The sequence below is a fragment of the Myxocyprinus asiaticus genome, chromosome 11 (assembly GCF_019703515.2).
Source record: "Myxocyprinus asiaticus isolate MX2 ecotype Aquarium Trade chromosome 11, UBuf_Myxa_2, whole genome shotgun sequence".
Classification (NCBI taxonomy): domain Eukaryota; kingdom Metazoa; phylum Chordata; class Actinopteri; order Cypriniformes; family Catostomidae; genus Myxocyprinus; species Myxocyprinus asiaticus.
The window spans coordinates 16,316,682-16,334,303 of NC_059354.1; the positions used below are offsets into that span (position 1 = coordinate 16,316,682).

General features: G+C 38.8%; 1 protein-coding gene across 1 annotated transcript; it reads left to right on the forward strand.

Moving 5' to 3' along the window:
• Window positions 1-25: 25 nt before the first annotated feature.
• LOC127448134 (melanoregulin-like) lies at window positions 26-8,603 on the forward strand. Its single transcript, XM_051710449.1, has 5 exons — window positions 26-178; window positions 334-520; window positions 1,679-1,769; window positions 2,365-2,528; window positions 8,064-8,603. The coding sequence occupies exons 1-5, from the start codon at window positions 114-116 to the stop codon at window positions 8,139-8,141; spliced, it is 585 nt and encodes a 194-aa protein (XP_051566409.1). The 5' UTR covers window positions 26-113; the 3' UTR covers window positions 8,142-8,603.
• The last annotated feature ends 9,019 nt before the right edge of the window (window positions 8,604-17,622 follow it).

The window sequence follows — 17,622 nt, forward strand, 5'->3', positions numbered from 1 at the left end:
AAATTCGGTCTTAGTTCAGGGAAGAAGATGACTCTAGAAGGCAAGGCTCTATAACGATGCACTACATTTTTAGCTTATTTTTTAAATAAATAAATAAATCTTTGATGTTCTAAATGGGTGCATTTTATTCTGGCTGCTGTCCTACTCATGAGACTGAGGAGAAAGATTGTATATTAAGGTAAGTCACTTTGCTAATAAAAATAATTTGTGTTCTGTTGAAAGACTAATAATAATAATAATAATAATAATAATAATAATAATAATAATAATAATTAAAATGGAAGATTGTGTGCATTTCCCAAAATTTCACAATATGTAAAACTGCTCCACCAGGACCAATGTGTCCAGTAGCAGTGAGACAGCAGTAGGTCCTGAGCAGCAAGACAGTAGATTTGGACCTGAGAAGGAGAAGAAAGTGTGGAGCAGTTCTCAAACCTCCATCTCCACTACTGAGGGGGAATCATACACTGAATTGCATGCATTCATCATGATGAGGAACCAAGTAGATAAAGATACAGAGGTGAGGAACAAATATACACACACTTTGAGACATAGTCCCAGAACTAAGTGAAGATATTTTCAAGATATATTGCTATGACACTGTGCATCTATTCCAGCCAGGACTGTGCTTATGTTTACCATTTCTATTAGCTAGATTGCTAACTATTGGTTTAATATTTATTAACTTGCCTCTCTCACATAATGTACTGTAACTGATTTCTTTTAAACAAGCTTTTTACTTCTAAAATGATTCATAAATTCTCTGTGAATCACAATTTTTCTGGACTCGGTTATTTTGAATTATGTTCTTCTGAATAACAGCCACTCTGTACACAAATGACCGTCATATGAATTCTGGACAAATTCCTTGAAGCTTGGTGCTGTAATGTAGGTTAGTGGCATACAGTATTTATATTGAGCACACAGCAGGCTCTTGTGTTAGGACAGGATCCCCTCTAACGATGTTATACAGCCATTGCATTAACCTCCTACTTGCTCCTCCCAATGCAATCATTCAGTGAGCACTGCTGTCCTGAATCAACTCCAATCAGACTATATAAGGGAATATTTTACTCCTGTATGCTTCTGAAATGCTTCGTTCAGCAAGCTCATAATTTCTGAACCAGCACGAAATCCAGACGTCCTTGTATTTTTAATGCTTTGTGCTTCAGAACTTTGAAATAGACGTAACTTTGACTAGTTTAGAAAATCAGATTGACTTTTTCTGCTTCTCATGCAGAGTTTGGTCATTATTAAATAAATTACAAGTTGGAATCTAGGCTGATGCGATTTGCCAATTTTCCAAAATTTTATTCACTTCACTTCACTCAACTGTACCCGAAAGACAAGTGGTGATGTTTCCTGAGTTTACTTCAGCGATGACCTTTGATGTTAGGACGCTGATTTGGCCCTCAACTTTGATCAAGAATGGAAGAGAAGTATCATATGCTGGAAAACTTTCTTTTTATTAACAGAAATGTAATCACTTTTAACTGTAAATCACTATCATAGGATCAGAGCTGAAATTCTTGCACATTCTTTGCTATAGTCTTTCACTTTGACTGTTCTTCCTGTTTTCCTCAGTTCCTATCACTGGCACAGATAATTTATTGATTAGTGAGGTAGATGTTCAGGGTATGTAGAAAAATAATCTTTACAAAATGTGTGTATGTGTCAGGAATGGGAGAAGCTGAACTATGATATCCACACTCTGAGATGTGCTCGTAGGGAAGTTTGTACACGCTGGAAGAAGATCTTGCTTCAGCTAGGTGAGGACTGTTTATTCAGTTAACTTTTTATTGTACGTATTTCTATTTTAATTTTGTGTTTATATGTCTTAATGTATTTAAAATACTACTTAACATATTATCATGGTTAGGATAGCAAAATGAATAGGCTTATCATCTTTTAAAAGGGAGGAGAAAACGCTTCCCATATCTTTCGTTGTTGGTGTCACAGGCCGCGCATCCAATCAAACTCTATGATATTTTGGTGCAAAAAAACCTGTCACTTGGTAGAAGCTAACCAAATTAGGTAGATACCATAATGGACAAGTTGTGTAACATGCCCTCATCCTCGACTATATTAAATACGGGTTATGATTGGTAGTGTGTAGGGTCTTCCCTAAATGTCCAATGTACAATACGGTTCATAAAGCAAAACCAGTTGAGAACCACAACAAACGAACAATGTTCGTTTTTGTGTTTAAAAATGTTACTTATTTATGTTTACATGTTTTTGCACAATGCCAGCCTTACAGACTATAATAGCATACCAAGTGAAATGTGACACTTATTTGCTTATGGCTGTGGTGTGTCTGAAGAAGTGCATTCATGTAATAGTAAGTGCATGTTGCTGATCCAGGTTACCACAGGGAAGTTGACTCCTTGCTGACAGTGAACAGACAGACTATTCTGAGTGACTGCGAGAATTTAGAGAAGGCCAAAGAACTTCTGTGCATAGTGTCAGAGGAGACGAACGTCTTCCCTCGTGGGCTGGGCACTAATGAAAGATACCTCTTTGTCATGGTAAACCAATTTCTGTATTAAAGGAATGTTCCGGGTTCAATACAAGTTAAGCTCAATTGACAGCATTTGTGGCATAATACTGATTACCAAAATCATGGCCGGTCAACCCATTAGGCGACATATGCGACCGCCTAGAGCGGCATCGCATCGGGGGCGCCGATCTACTGAGCCAGTTTTAACGTGTCCAATCTGTGTTGAACAAAATGCTCACTGTGCGTTCCAATAACGTGTTGTGGCGCCCTCCACGGAACATGTAGACCTTGTACTAAATGCCTTACTGCCATACTACTCTTACTGATTCTGTTATATCTGTGTTTGGCAAAAACAGTAAGAGAAGTATGGGTAGTATGCCATTGTGAACACGGCCATAGACTCACGAGCGTGGGGCTCGTGAATCGGAGCAATGCCTTATGTGTGAAATAATCTCTATTTTGAGTCGGTTCTTCTCAGTGAATTTGTCTAACGTGCGGACTGAATCATTTGAAGTTCTTTGTCACGCAGTAAAACAGTAACGGGATGCTTTAGAAGACAGAGAACAAAAACAACGCTGAATGAAGTGGATGTTTACTTACAAGTAAACATCCACTGCAGCTGCACTGAATCGTTTACCAGTGATGAAGGTCATGTGTGAGTGCGAGTGCAGTCTTTGAACAATTGTCTACTGCATAAATAAAAGTGGATCAAAATACAAACAGTACATGAAAGCACTTAAAAGTACCAAAAATTACCAAGCCAATACCATGTTTATTGGAAAGGTTCCTTGGAGTAGCCTACCATATAAATACCATAATATAGCAAGGTTTTACCATATTGTACCATCACTGTACCATAACACTGCCACAGCAGGCTTTTGAGAAAGATAACTTTGATAAACTTCATCTTGTCCTGTGTAACGTGAAAAGGTCTCAATATGTTTTTATTCCATAGTTTTATTAATGCTACACAATATATGTATTTTACTAAAGAAAATGTTCAAATGATGCTCATAAAATCACCAGAAATTAATTTGGTCTTAGACCAATTGGTTTGGTTTACATGCATTTTACATTGTTTATTTCTATATATGGTGATACCCATATGTGATGCCTACTTTAGAAGCCATAACATGTTTCTTCCCAACATTGTTTTTATTAATGTTTAGCTAGATTCAGTATATACCCATTTGTGATGTATTTATGTTTTCATGTGTCCTTTTTTGTGTAAAAATTAATAAATAACTCTAATCATTTTTATCAGGCGGGTGGGGGGTGGGGGGGAGGAGGGGGATGGATGACTTGAGGGTCTTGCCTAGGGTGCCAAATGGGGTAGGACCGGCACTGACCACAAAAATTTATTTCAACTTCTCCCACTTTTTCTTTAAAAAAAAAGCAAAATACTGGGTAACAGTGAAGTACTTACAATGGAAGTAAATGGGGGCCAGTCCGTAAACATTAAAATACTCACTGTTTAAAAAGTTTAGCCACAAGACGTAAACAATATGCGTGTTAATGTGATTTTATTATGATAAAATCGCTTACTAACCTTTTCTGTGTAAAGTTATAGCCGATTTTACAACTTTATTGCAGTGATGATGTAATGTCAACAAAACCTAAAACGACTGTAAAAATTATGATTCAGACAACTTTACAGCTCAAATAATACATGAGTTTTAACAGAAGAATTGATGTAAGTGCTTTTCTAAAATTATAAGCTTTCTCTGCCTTTAAGCCCTCCAAAAATTGGTCCCATTTCACTTCCTTTGTAAGTGCCTCACAGTAACCTAGATTTTAGATTTTTGTTTTGTTTTTTAAAGAAAAGGATGGATGAGTTTAAATAGATTTTTGTAGTAATAAGTATTAGGCCACAAATGCTGTTAATTGAGCTTAACTTGTATTAAACCCGGAATATTCCTTTAAGCAATAACAGTGACCCTTAGTCATATACCTTTGTATACTGTATTTGTTTATGACATGGACTCATAATGATCGTCAACATGACAAGTCATTTGATTAATTTAGGCTATTTTCTGATGAGCCATCGCCATTAAAAAAAACGCTGTATGAGAGAAATTGTTGTTGGACGGTAAGGAAACAAAATGGGCCCCTTTGTCCCTATTGTCTTTTTCTGTGTCGTTCTGGGAGAATGCACATGAATAAGGCAATGGAGGAGTGGCCTCAGCCTCTCTCTCTTTCTCTCTCCCCTCCCTGTTCGAAGCACTGCTCATGGCAGAGGTGCTCATGCATGGACCGGTGAGCCCGGCCGCAGAACAAGGGTGCTGAAATAAGAGAATATTCCCAACTGAGTGATGGCGAACCAACGCACGTTGTGCTTCATCGGTGCCATTATTCTCTTGGGATTCTATCAGGAATCCCAAGAGAATTCTGTTTTTTCTTTTGCCCATTTCGTGATCATATGGGCGTTCTGGCAAAAGAAGAGATGCGCACTGCTATCTCTGCTAAATTTTTTGACACAGCTGTTGGATATACACATGATGGGATGCGTTAAGGAATGCCTTTGAGTTCATCGGCTCCATTTGGACTTTCCCTCGATTTCCTCCTCACGGCTCGTGCTGGTGAAAGAGTTAGCCAAGGCGATGCTTTTGTTTGAGAGGGTAAGAAACAACGGACTTTGTACCTCCTATGAATCGATGTTATCAAACTGTCCCCCCCACATGTATCACATGGCACCACGAACTTTCACAAAATGCATGGATGCAGCTCTGACGCCCTTGAGGCTTCAAGGCATCCACGTTTCTAATTATCTCGATGACTGTTTGGTGTTAGCTCACTCAGAGACTTTGGCAGCACAACATTGAGATGTCGCTCTCAGCCATTTGAGAAATCTAGGGCCACCTGTAAACAGGCAAGAGTGTCCTGTTGCCAGGGCAACAGACTCCATTTCTAGGTGTGGAGCTGGATTCACAATCGATGCAGGCATGCCTGTCATTACGCCAGTGTGTAGCGATGTTCAGAGTGGGACATGTTCTCCCTGCGTGAGAATTTCACAGGCTTATGGGGCTCATGATCGTGGTGTCCGCTGTCATTACCCTGGGCATGTTGCATGCAAAACCTTTTCAGTGCTGGATGAACTCCACAAAGGGACTTCAACCACTGATGCATTCGCTTCGTCCCTTCAGAGTGACGTGTGAGTGCTACTGAACTCTGCTACCATGGAAACGGACCCATCTTCTGATGTTGGGCATTCCGTTGGGACAGGTGTGTTGCCGCTAGGTGATAACGATTGACACCTCCTCCACGGATTGGGGCACTGTACACGAAGGTCATCCAGCCTATGGAGTCTGGACAGGCCAGCAGCAATATTGGCACATAAACTGGCTGGAGATGCTCACGGTGCTGTTGGCGTTAAGGTTTTTCATTCTGGAGATTCAAGACAGTCATATCCTCATCCGGTCAGACAACAGGACGGTGGTGTCTTACATCAATCGCCAGGGAGGGGTGCTTTCTCATGCCATGATAAGGCTGGCATGTCACATTCTTCTGTGGGTACAGGACAATGTATGATCTCTATGAGCCGTACATGTTCCGAGCTGGTTGAACTTGGGGGCAGATATCCTGTCCAGACAGGGTCTGATGCCCGGAGAATGGACATTACTTCCTCATTATGGAATAAATCTTGAGGAGGTTCGGCAGAGTGGAAGTGGACCTGTTCGTTTCGAGCAAGATGTCACACTGTCCCCTCTGGTTTTCTTTCTCTCCCCCGGCAACACTGGGCATCGATGTGCTGGCGCATCAGTGGCCGAGATCGTGTCTTTACATATTTCCACCGATCAGTCTGCTGCACGTGTACTGTAGAGGGTTCGGGAGGATCGAGTTTGGCTTCTGTTAGTGGTGGCCATCTCAAGTATGGTTTTCAACTCTGGTCTCTCTCCTGGAAAAGATGCCTTGGGAGATTCCAGTTAGAGCGAACATGTTGTCTCAGACACGGGGCAGCATTTGGCACCCCCGGCGGACTTGTGGAAGTTATGGGTGTGGCCCCTCAACGGGGCGCACTTTTGAATGATGGGTTATCCCCCGCTGTGGTTGATACCATTCTAAATGCTAGAGCTCCATCACCGAGGAGGCCATATCTGTTTAAGTGGCGTATTTTTGTTTCTTGGTGTACAGTGTGATGTGAAAATCCAGTTCACTGCCCTGTCAGTACAGTGCTGGAATTTTTGCAAGAGCGTTTGGGGCCGGGGTTGCCCCGGCAACGCTTAAAGTCTATGTTGTCGCTATAGCAGCTGAACATGTGGTTATCAGTGGAGTCTCTATTGGTAGACATTCTCTTGTCTCTCACTTTATGTGCGGGTTTCGCAGGCTTAGACCTTTTTGTCCCATCCGCGTTCCATTGGGATTTATCTGTTGCTTTAGAGGCACTCTTGGGTGCTCCATTCGAGCCCTTGGCAACAGTTACTGATAAGTTTTGACTCAAAACGGTACTAGTGGCATTGGCATCGTTTAAGAGAGGCTGTGATTTGCATGCCCTTTCGGTCAATCCCTTTTATATGTATTTTACACCAAGTGTTCAAAGGTTGTGTTAAGACCTCCTTTGGTCTATTTGCCCAAGGTTATTTCTACGTCATTTCGCCTGCAGACCATTATTTTTCAGGCTTCTCTCCTCCCCCTTTTGAGTTGGAGTAGCATGAAAGGTTACAAATGCTTTGCCCAGTTCGGGCTCTGTGAGTTTATGTTGACCATACTAGCCAATGGCATAAGTCAGAGCAGTTGTTTGTGTGCTTTTGTGGCTGCAGCAGAGGTGTTTTGGTGTCCAAGCAATGACAGTCTCATTGGCTTATTGATGCAATTTCGAGTGCATATGAAGCACGCAGTTTACCTTCGCCTTCGGGTATTCGAGCCCATTCTAAAAGGAGCATGGTATCCTCATGGGCTTTGGCTAGATGTGCATCCTTGGAGGACATTTGTGTGGCGGCAGGGTGGTCCTCTCCACATACATTTGTTAGATTTTATAATCTAGATGAGGTATAACCTGCTTCCCAGGTTCTCTCTGTTGGAACAGGAGTAAATTCATAATTCCTTTTATTTAGACGCTTTTAGCTTGCTTGTGTGTGCTTTATGCTTGCCACACAGGCTTAGACAGTTTACAGCTACTCTTCGCATGGCGTGAATGTATTTCATTCCCATAGCGATCATATGCAGCTCGAGTTCCACGAAAGGGTACGTCTCTGTTATGTACGTAACCTTGGTTCCTTGAGGAGAATGAGATGCTGCATAGCTGGCCTTACTCTCTAGCAGCTGCATAGGCTCGTGCTTTTTGCAGAAAATCTAACTCGATGGCGCGAAAGCAAGCGCCTTTATGGAGCCCGTGACGTAGCTTTCAAGAGGGCGTCGCTTAAGTGCCATCAGCTAATAAATTGCCGTGATTGTATAAGGGCTTCAGACCACATGACACTCGTACGGTGTCCCATAGCGATCATACACAGCGTCTCGTTCCCCTCAGGGAACCAAGGGTACATACTTAACCGAGACATTTTCACACTTTTACAAGCAGCGCGGGCATTATAAGTTAAACATCCTCTTTGTTATAATCATTTTCTAGGATCGCCTGGTGTCTTTGGACAGTGCTGAGGACTTTGTACATTTGGCCAAAGAGAAATATCCAAGAACGGAGCCTTGAGATGGAGAGGATCTATCAGTTTGGGCTTCTGTATGCATGGAAGGTATTTTTATGATACAGAAAGACACATGGGGGGATGATGACATGGGGAAAAACTTGTCTGTTCTCTAGTGTTGTAGGTTGGTTGAAACCAATCATAATTCTTCAACATCATAGGTAGGTACTTCTTAATTTATTTATTTATTTATTTATTTATTTATTAGCATTAACCTGATGTAAACTTATAATAATTAGTGGTGTTCACTTCTGAAATATGAAATACCATTTCTGGTGAAAGCCACTATTATAAATATTTTATGTGCCTTTCAATCCTCCACTTTTTAACAATCATTTGAAATGTACTTGATGTTAGATACAAAATACATATACACTGCATTGCAACTGCATTAATTTATTAATAGTCACATTCAGTCAGATCATTATGGTTTCAAATGAAGGTGGTTTTATGACTAAAATTTAATTAAAATAAAGTCCATACACTTTGCAATATATTTATTTATTTAGTCTTTCTTATACATCACTATGCAATCTTAAACATTCATACATGTAGATAATTAGCTAAATTAGATGTTACTTTAGCGTAGAAATTTGTTGCTAATATAACCTCTTTGTAAAACGACAGGTTTTACTTTGATACATTTGTGGCTGTCTGGTAAATGTTATCTATAGTCTCATTAGGATAAATCTAATAACCCTAGATATTCTGCAAAAGGATAGAATTATCCCATGTACTTCATCAAATTCACCAGCAGAGGTCAGCCTAATCTATTTATTAAACATACTGTTTTTCCCCCCTCAGCAGCAGTCCACTGTGATCTCACTAAACATCTGAGATGGTATATCTCATGATGATGATTGACAAAAGTGTTTTTCGTAACTCTTTGTTTGATGGTGAACATGATGCCATGTGTTTCTGTGTAATGTATCTCTATCAGATAATAAGTGTGTGCGGTCATAGTTTCAGCTGTTCACACTGACCTATATATTGTTCTCTCTTGGGTCTGCTCTGAGGGGCCAGAAACAGATGGGGAGGGGGCTTTATTATAAATCACCTCAGTCTCCAAGCTTGGCCCTTTTGCATTGTTGCAGGCCAGCAGAAACATCTTGTTCTGATTATGTGTATGCATCTGTTTGTGTGTGAGTGTGTATGTGTATGTGTGGGACAGCGCTGGATTTGTTGTCACGTCCCTCTAGCGATTACTGGAAAAGTTAGTCCATTTCCAATGTAAGAACAATGTCCAACTCTCTAAAGCTGACATCATCTCAGGGTCTGTCAATGAAAGATGGCCAGTCCCCTTACAACTCCTCACAGCATTTTATACAAGAGTATGTGATTGTATTTCGTAATGACTATAATTACTGCATGGAGTCCGACTTCACGGCAGCTCTACAACTGGGTCAGGGTTGAGTACTATAGGAAAACAGGGCACCTGTTCTTTATTTATCAGATCCACTCTATTGTAATTCTTTTAAAGTATTTTGAAGCCACATGATAGCTTTGGATGAGAAACAGACCAAAGTTGTTATTCACTGATAATCTTACCCTCAAGTGAGCTGTTAACTAAGTTAATTGATCTTGAGTACTAGATCAGCCCGAATCATGAATGAATCATTTAGACCGGTTTTGTGAAACTAAAAAACGAATTCATTGAACAGATCTGACTTGAACATTGATACTTCTATCATTTCTTCTTTCGTGTTTCATAGAACAAAGAAAGAATTATGTGCTTGGAATGACATGAGGGTGTGTAAATGATGACAGAATTTTCAATTTTGTTCCTTTAACTCTATTTCTTAAAGTGATAGGTCATCGAAAAAATTTAATTTCTTATCATTTACTCACCATTATGCCATCCCAGATGTGTATGACTTTCTTTCTTCAGCAGAACACAAATTATATATTTCAGCTCTGTAGGCCCATATAATGCAAGTGAATGGTGATCAGACCTTTTGTAGCTCCAAAAATCACATTAAGGTAACATAAAAGTAATCCATACGACTCCAGTGGTTAAATCCATATCTTCAGAAGTGATCTAATAGGTGTGTGTGAGAATCAATATTCAAGTCCTTTTTTTACTCTAAATCTCCACTTTCACTTTTACATCTGAGAGTCACATGTGGTGCCTATTTAGTTTCACTTTCACATTGGAAACTTAAAGTTAAAATGGAGATTTAGAGTAAAAAAAAAAAAAGAAAATAAATCTTTCTTTCTTTCAGCAAGGTGGTACATTCAGAGTAAGAGCACACAGCTTTCAGGATAATATATTTAGCATAGCTTTTAGGATACCACAGTATCTAGATTTGTGGCATACAATGTTGTGTCTTTATTTCTTTGGTGCTAGCTTGATGACAGCAGCAGACCAGCCTGATTGGAATTATGCTGAATTACTAAATTATTACAGAATTAAATAGCTTCCACAGTTTTAATTTCAGAGCATTTAAAGGTCCACACTGTACGTTTTTTGTTTCGCTGGCTCTTGTTCATCCTGAAGTCATTCAAGCCAAATTGGACCAATGCAACGTACTATATGGCTGATGATTTTAACATTACCCTGCTTGTCACACACCACACTACAGGGCATGATTATTGGTGTAATTTGCTCAAGCATTTAGTATATACTCACATTCAAACCATGTGTAGCCTCACTGACTAACTGTGGGAAACTTTATTTATTTACAGGAAATCAAAATGCTCTATTGCGAACACAGTTTGTCACTGTGTCATAACTTCACGATGATGGCCAACACTAAAACTAGTGACATATTGGTCAAATATTCATGCTAAAACCTAAACTCTGGACAAAATCAGCACTAATATGGAATACCTATATGCTCCTATTTAAGTACGTATTTAATACGATGGTGGGGATGCAAGAACGTTTTTCTCATCATGAGGACTTTTGGCAGAGTGTGCAGTCCGTTTTGTCTCTCTGTCTCCCTGCTCTGTTCCACTATGAGGTAAAACAGACCTGGAGCCAGAGATCTCTCCTATTGTCCCTGTAATTTGTATGTGAGAGATCAGCTAGTGTAGCATAATTTTGTAGTGTAAAGAAAATTAGTAGAAACTCACAGAATTGCTTTTCAATTTAGCAGCCAGACTGACCAGGAACCAGACAACAATTGAAACTCTGAATCAGTATGTTACGGTAAAGATGTCATGAAATTCTATAAAAATAATTGTTTCCGTCTAGTAAAGGAAAACCTTTGGTACATTTTCTTAACTCTTTCTTTTTGGAAATGCAACAAAAACTATTAGGGCCCTATTTTAAGGTGTTACGTCTCGCGCAATAGTCATAATGCGCATAGTCAGTGGGCATGGTCATGATGTTTTGATATTTTCGTGCAAGCATGCGCCAAGTCTAGGAGCAAGTAGGTTGGCGAAACCGCGTGTGCAAAGAGCTCATGGGCTGGGCCAAGTGCAATTTAATTCTGAGGTTCTTCTCTGGTTATTGCACCGTCTGTGTCCTATTATATATCCATTCCCTCTCAAGCAATGTCAATATAAATGAAGACAATCTATTTATAAGAATTTAGCAGTGTAACTGGTCTGCATTAGAATAATAGAAATATGGACCATTTGTGTCTTACGTTCTTTAGCAGAATAACTACATCCTTGCTGTGAGATCTCCCCTGTTTTGTTGACTTTGTTCTAGTGCTATGGTGTTTAGCAGTGAAATACTATAGAGGATGTTTGTGTTTCATTCTGCCTCCGGACCGCATTTAATATGTTGTCTATTGGTCTGTCTTACCTGCGGTCTTAGCTGTGTTACGGGATGCTTAAAACATGCTTTGCTGGGGGGCCTGGGTAGCTCAGCGAGTAAAGACACTGACTACCACCCCTGGAGTCATGAGTTCAAATCCAGGGCGTGCTGAGTGACTCCAGCCAGGTCTCCAAAGCAACCAAATTGGCCCAGTTGCTAGGGAGGGTTGAGTCACATGGGGTAGCCTCCTCGTGGTTGCTATAATGTGGTTCTCACTCTTGATGAGGCGTGTGGTGAGTTGTGCATGGATGCCCCAGAGAATAGCATGAAGCCTCCATACGTGCTATGTCTCTGCAGTAACGCGCTCAACAAGCCACGCGATAAGATGTGCGGATTGACTGTCTCAGACATGGAGGCAACTGAGATTTGTCCTCCACCACCCGGATTGAGGCGAGTCACTACGCCACCATGAGGACTTAGAGCGCATTGGGAACTGGGCATTCCAAATTGGGGAGAAAAAGAGGTGAAAAATCAACAAAAAAGCAACAAAACAAGCAACATAAGAAAGGAGACAGACCACTCTAGTAAAATGAATGGGAGAAATTTGGTGGCTGTAGGAATGGAAGTTAAAAGAGCCAATCAACTTTTTGATAGAGGCTTTTGCTGGACCAGCCTGAAAAGTGTAGCCTTTGGCGTGATTTGAAAAAAAAAACATGCTTTGCTGCTCTCCCATTGTTCATTGTTTTGTAATGTATATTTTTTTTATATTTTTCCCTGTTTAATGTGTTATGTTTAATTTCTGTAACGCGTCCTTGAGCTTTGGAAAGGTGCTATTGTTGTTGTTGTCATTATTAATATTATTGATCTACTAACACATATAATGGTTTTAAAAGTGATTGATAGCTCTTTAATATCATCTGCTGGTGGAATTCCCAAACTGCAAATGCACTAATTGTAGACTTTACGCTGACGATAGACGTGCTTCACAGATGTCTTAGTGCAATTACATATTTCTCAGGAAAATAGCAAATTACACTTAACATGCAATAAACCCACGGTTTGCGTGCATACACCCACAGATAGCGCAAACACACCCACCTGCGCTTTGTGGTGACACAAAAATTGAGCTTAGATTTAGTGCTCTCACGAAAATTGGATAAGACATAGCACACGGTCATTGCACGTTGCACTGTGCCTAGCACGGTCACAAAAATAGAGCCCTTAAAATTTTTGTTATTGAAGCTAAAATGTGTAATTTCTGTGCAACTAGCATCATCAAGTGGAATTGCAAATTTAATGATTGTTTTCAAACAGGTTTCCCAAACACTTTCCTCGTCAGATAAACCAACAGTCCCTCCTCAAACTTACAATATTGGTCGAGCCAATGTTACTGTATGTCGGGCTGGTTTGGATGCGCAAACAAACTAAGTGATGTTTCGATTGTGCCGAAATGAACAGATGAATCTTTTGCTTATGTACAAGATACATGAGTTGTTCCAGGGTTTAGACCTAATCAGTGTACTTAGTCAGCATTAGCTGATGTAATAAATGACTTGCTGTTGTCTTCTGATTATATGCTTCTGGATCTCTGTCCAGCATTTCACATCCTTGACACTGACAACAAACATTCCCTCTGCACAGACTTCCTAATTTAAATCTAACTTATTGCTATCATTTTGTGTTAATGTAAACATTAGACTCTCAGAAAACACAATTGTAAATCATGCAGTCCCTCAAGGCTCTGTTTTAGGACCACTGCCGTTTTTTCTGTACATGTAACCAAGTAAAATGTAACAATTACAACAAACAACAATTACAGAAAATTGTGAATACCTTATAAAAGATTAAGTATTATCTTAGTATTTTATAGTCTTGAACTTCTCTGTTTTTAATGGCGTGAACTTACACTACAAAGAGCTTCCCTTAGGCTTCCTTTTACAGTGGACCCAAAAAGATATTTGGACACTTAGGCTACACTTAAATGGACAAATGTCATTGCATTAGATAACAAAATATCAAACCAAGCAGCATCTCAAACAAATTATTTTGCTTTATCATTTAAAACCTAACAAACATCTTCATGTAAAATGTTTTGCTTAAAGTGTGCCTGTGACATATTTCTAATAAATAACACTTGGTTTGATATTTTGTTTCCCTATTGAGGGAATTGATTCTGCTGCTTACAGCCAAAAGTGATTGGATACTTGCCTCATACGTAATGCAGTGATATAAATTGATGTTTGTCTTTCTATAAGAGAAGCAAGCACAGTTCTGATCACTGTTCTCCTGATGAGGCTCCAGCAATGTTGAGTTGATTTCTCTATTCTCATAAAATAAGAGCAGAAAGAGGAGTGTTTTTATGTCGCAGTGAAAAAGAGGAGCATGTAGCCCCAGGCATGTTAAATCACATACATACATTTATGACTTCAGAGGGCAAAAGGTGAGAGGTTACTTAGTAATGCTTCTTATCACATGTGTAAATCATACCAACTCCTGCTTATTTTACCCCAGACTGCTGTTTTTAATGAACTCATAAGGTCATCATACTGAGATTCTTAGAGCAAGGATTTCTTTATTAGTATTATTATTATTATTATTATTATTATTATTATTATTTGGAAGCATAAAAAGAAAACAGAATTTAGCCTTAACACAGTTCTTCTATGACTGAGTTTATCCTGAGATACTGATTACAGAAATCTTAAAATTATTGATATATTTTCTCGAAACAAAAAAACAAATCAAGACAACACAATTAATGCCTGAGGCCACGTACACACTAATATGTTTTTAGTTGAAAATGCATAGATTTTGCTGTGTTTACACCTGTCATCCACACTGGAATGTAATTTTCCTCCATCAAAATTGAGACTTTCAAAAATGTTCTCTAGTACTACATTCTTTGGAAAAGGATGACTTCAGGAACAAAAAACAGAGTTGAATGAGATGAATTGCCATTACAGTCATTGCACTCTAACAGTCCAATTCAGTGCTGCTGCATACACATTTGATTGAAGGTACTTTTTGAAGGCCATAAATCATGTTAAATCTACTTTGCTGTTTCCTTCCTATAAGCAACACAAGGTCAGGTCACCAGACAGAGGTAGGATAACCAGCTTTAAATCAACTCAGTTGACTCATGGGACATGCCCTTATCTACAGCCTTCCTCTACTCTGCTTTATCTCACCACAAGACACTTCATAACCTAAACTGACCCCTTTGGCTAAGTCTGCAGGCTCGCTCAACCCCCTCAAGAAACATTAGACTTATTTGGGTCAGTTGACATGAAACCCATTATGCTTTGTTCTCGTGAGACTGGACCATATTGGATCCGAATTTGCACGTAAGCAAACTGGCATTGACTTGTCCAGTGTTTTAAGTTTCTGATGCTATTCATTGCTATTTATTTGGTTGAAACTGCTTTGAGGGGTGACACGTTCTCTTTGGAGCAGAGCAGAAATCCAGATGTGCTTGGAGGGTGAAATGCAAGTGAAAGTGCAGTTATGTCACAAAAGCGTGGGGGCAGAGAGGGGGGCCAAGACATTTGTTCAGGAGAGAGGCCCTCAGAATGGAGATAAACATACAGAAGAGAAAGCTTTACTGCCACTGGATTCAGCATAGTATGTGCTTGAGACAAATCAACTTGTGTTAGATTACACACATGCATGTCTTCCCTGCTTTATGCACTGAAAACCCTAATAAGCTGACTTTACTCAATTGATTGAGTAAACTCGTTCCCTCAGTTGGACTGAGTAATGGTATCTACAAAACTTATAGATGGTGTTTATATAGAATGAACTTAAATATTTAAGATAACTAGATGCAAGTAGACTTAACTCAGATTTGCTATTTAAATATTTCTTTCCACCTAATAGTTTTAGTTGAATTGACTCAAATTTAGACCAATATCACAGTTAAAAAAAAGAACATTATAACTGATTTTAGGTCAATCACAAATAAACTTAATTCATCACTGAAATGCATATATACCTATAATTCAGTTGCACATGCACAAGGTAAAATGAAATAGTTAACAGGGTCCAACTTGACCAAAGGGGACAGAGATCACCCTAATGCTTTCATCACACGAAGCAACTATTTGCAACAAAACAACATAAATAATAATACAAATTAAAAAAAGAGCTAAAACCTCTATGCATTCTTAATAACTATTTAAACTATTTAAAGTGCCATTTGATCAAGGAAACATGATTAAATAAATAAAGCACAAGGTATTGTGAGTATTCCGTATAGCCTCAATTTTGTACTCAATCATTTGAGTTTAACACTTAAAATCTTAAATCTAGATTTTTAAGAAAAATAAGTTCAAGGAACATAGATATTTGTTATGAGAGTTATGAGCCCAAAAATGTCAATTAATGTTTAATTAAGAACTTGATTTTTCTAATAATGACAACATTAGGGTTTACAGTGTACTGAAATAAATAATTGTAACGTGTTCATCTATGATATGTTAATCTGTGTCTGTAATCCTGCAAAACGCATGCACTATTGATTGTATGTGTTCCCATGGAGTAACTGGCTTGCACCAATAGTGACTCAGTGGCCTTGAAATACCGAAACCTCCTGTTTTACAATAAAATAATGCAGACAACAGTTCGAGAGAGTGCGCAGTAAGAAAGAGAGATGTTCAGGCTGCCACATAATGGGAAATAGAAGAACCCAAAACATCTTATACTGTAGGCACACACTTTCAGGCAACATTAACATCTTGATTAATGTTCATTTATGAATATACTTTTGTTCATGGTTAGTTTATGTTTGATCATAATGCTATAACTAAGGTATACAACTTTATACAATGCATACAACATTTCACTGAAATCTTTTTTTTTTTTGCATATGTAGAAATACACATAACTAACATTAATACTGTAAATGTTGTAAACAAATTGTTCTTAGTATGATACCTATTGTGCTAACTAATGTTTTATCTTAATTTTTAACCACTTACTGTACAAAATGAAGCGAAAAATTGCATTCAAGTTTTGTTTGAGAAGTAAACTTTCCTTTGAAATGAATATCCATTTGATAAACACACACACAGCTGATTTCACTTTGGGGGTGAACTCCCAGGCTGGCAGACTGGTAGAGGCTGATCTTAAAGCAGCCCAGTGTGGTGGATATGAGGCTGTAATCTCCCTTTTTATTGCATGATTTATTGACACATTATAGCCTCTGCAAAGTGCAGTCAGATAATTACTAAACTTAGCAAAGCCTCTTCAGTGCATCCTTTACAGTAACGCCCTACAGATTACTGCTGTTTGCACAGGAAAACACAATGTCTATTTAATTATAAAGTCAATCATGTGATGGGGTGACATTTATTTTCTTAATTCTTTTAGAGTGTTTTATAAAGGTTTACTTTGAGCTTTTGCTTTGTAAATATCAGGTATTTTGACTTTGGTTAACAACTAAGAAATTGAGTTTGAGATGGGGTAATTTTGGGTTCTGTATTTTACTGGAAAATGACAATGATTGCGTAGACTGGTTAGGTTTTATAACAAGGCATGACATGACTTTCAGCTACATGTAATCTGCATTCTGTGGCCTTTTTTTGTCTAGGGCTATATGTTGGGGCAGAAAGAAGCACAAGTTAAGAAAGTTGTTCCATGACTGTTGCCTTTTGATTTTTATCTTATAGACTGCTGTATATTATCTTGAGCTGTCAGACATTGACTCACACATTTACATCACCAGCCTGAGGCTCAGAAAACACACGGGTGAGCAAGAACACCAAAGAATCAACCCAGGGGCG

What these genes read in the sequence shown, in the direction of transcription:
- LOC127448134 (XM_051710449.1), top strand. Translation starts at nt 114, where the DNA reads ATGGGTGCATTTTATTCTGGCTGCTGTCCTACTCATGAGACTGAGGAG. An exon ending in GAAGATCTTGCTTCAGCTAG is followed by an intron (nt 1,770 to 2,364) that starts GTGAGGACTGTT and finishes TTGCTGATCCAG; the next exon opens with GTTACCACAGGGAAGTTGAC. An exon ending in AAAGATACCTCTTTGTCATG is followed by an intron (nt 2,529 to 8,063) that starts GTAAACCAATTT and finishes ATCATTTTCTAG; the next exon opens with GATCGCCTGGTGTCTTTGGA.